This window comes from Apaloderma vittatum, unplaced genomic scaffold (genome assembly GCF_000703405.1).
Source record: "Apaloderma vittatum isolate BGI_N311 unplaced genomic scaffold, ASM70340v1 scaffold35265, whole genome shotgun sequence".
In the NCBI taxonomy this organism is placed as follows: Eukaryota; Metazoa; Chordata; class Aves; order Trogoniformes; family Trogonidae; genus Apaloderma; species Apaloderma vittatum.
The window spans coordinates 1,021-1,594 of record NW_009717145.1 but is presented as its reverse complement, the minus strand read 5'-3'; the positions used below and the strand labels follow the sequence as shown (position 1 = coordinate 1,594).

General features: G+C 65.0%; 1 protein-coding gene across 1 annotated transcript in view; it reads right to left on the bottom strand.

Annotated features, from left to right (window-relative positions):
* LOC104274231 (poly(rC)-binding protein 4-like) overlaps nt 1–574 on the bottom strand; it is a gene marked incomplete at its 5' end in the record, with an annotated part of 5,131 nt that overhangs the window by 3,590 nt on the left and 967 nt on the right. Inside the window, 2 exons of the mRNA XM_009869795.1 lie at nt 48–92; nt 213–287. Coding sequence (XP_009868097.1) covers nt 48–92; nt 213–287 — 120 coding nt within the window. The remainder of the gene's footprint in view (nt 1–47; nt 93–212; nt 288–574) is intronic.

Sequence of the window (574 nt, the reverse complement as noted above, 5' to 3'; positions counted from 1 at the left end):
CTGGTCCCCACAGGAGCAGGGTTGCGCTGCCCCAGGGAGAGACTTACCTCCGCAGGACAAACCCCACTGTACTGGCCCTGCATGGAGAAGCCCTGCCGGGGGAGGGAAGGAAGGGGCATTAGTGGGGGGCCAGGCATTGGAGTCACCCCTCGACCACAGAGGCTGGGGTCCCTGGTCATCCTGTGCCCCTGAGGGGGGCTGCAGCGCCTTACCTGGTTGGCAGAAAGCAGGATGGTGCCTAGCGAGAGGCCAGGGTGGTAGGGGATGGTGGCTCCCTTCGGAGGTGACTGGAAAGGGAGGGAAGGAGGTGGAAGGATTGAGAGACAAGGCTGAATGCCTCCACAGCCCCATGGGACCCCCCAGACCCCCTCTGCCCCACCATGCCCACAGCAAGCTGGGCACTGCTGAAGCAGGTTGCTCTTATGGGCTTCCATGTGGGGGCACCCCAGTAGCTGGGTCCAGGTGGGCACAGGAAGACCCAGGGAGAAGGGGGCAGGCAGTGCGTGTTCCCCCCCAGGCTGGGCATGGGGCTCGGTGGGTACCTCCAGGATGACAGCGCAGATCTGCCTCACGC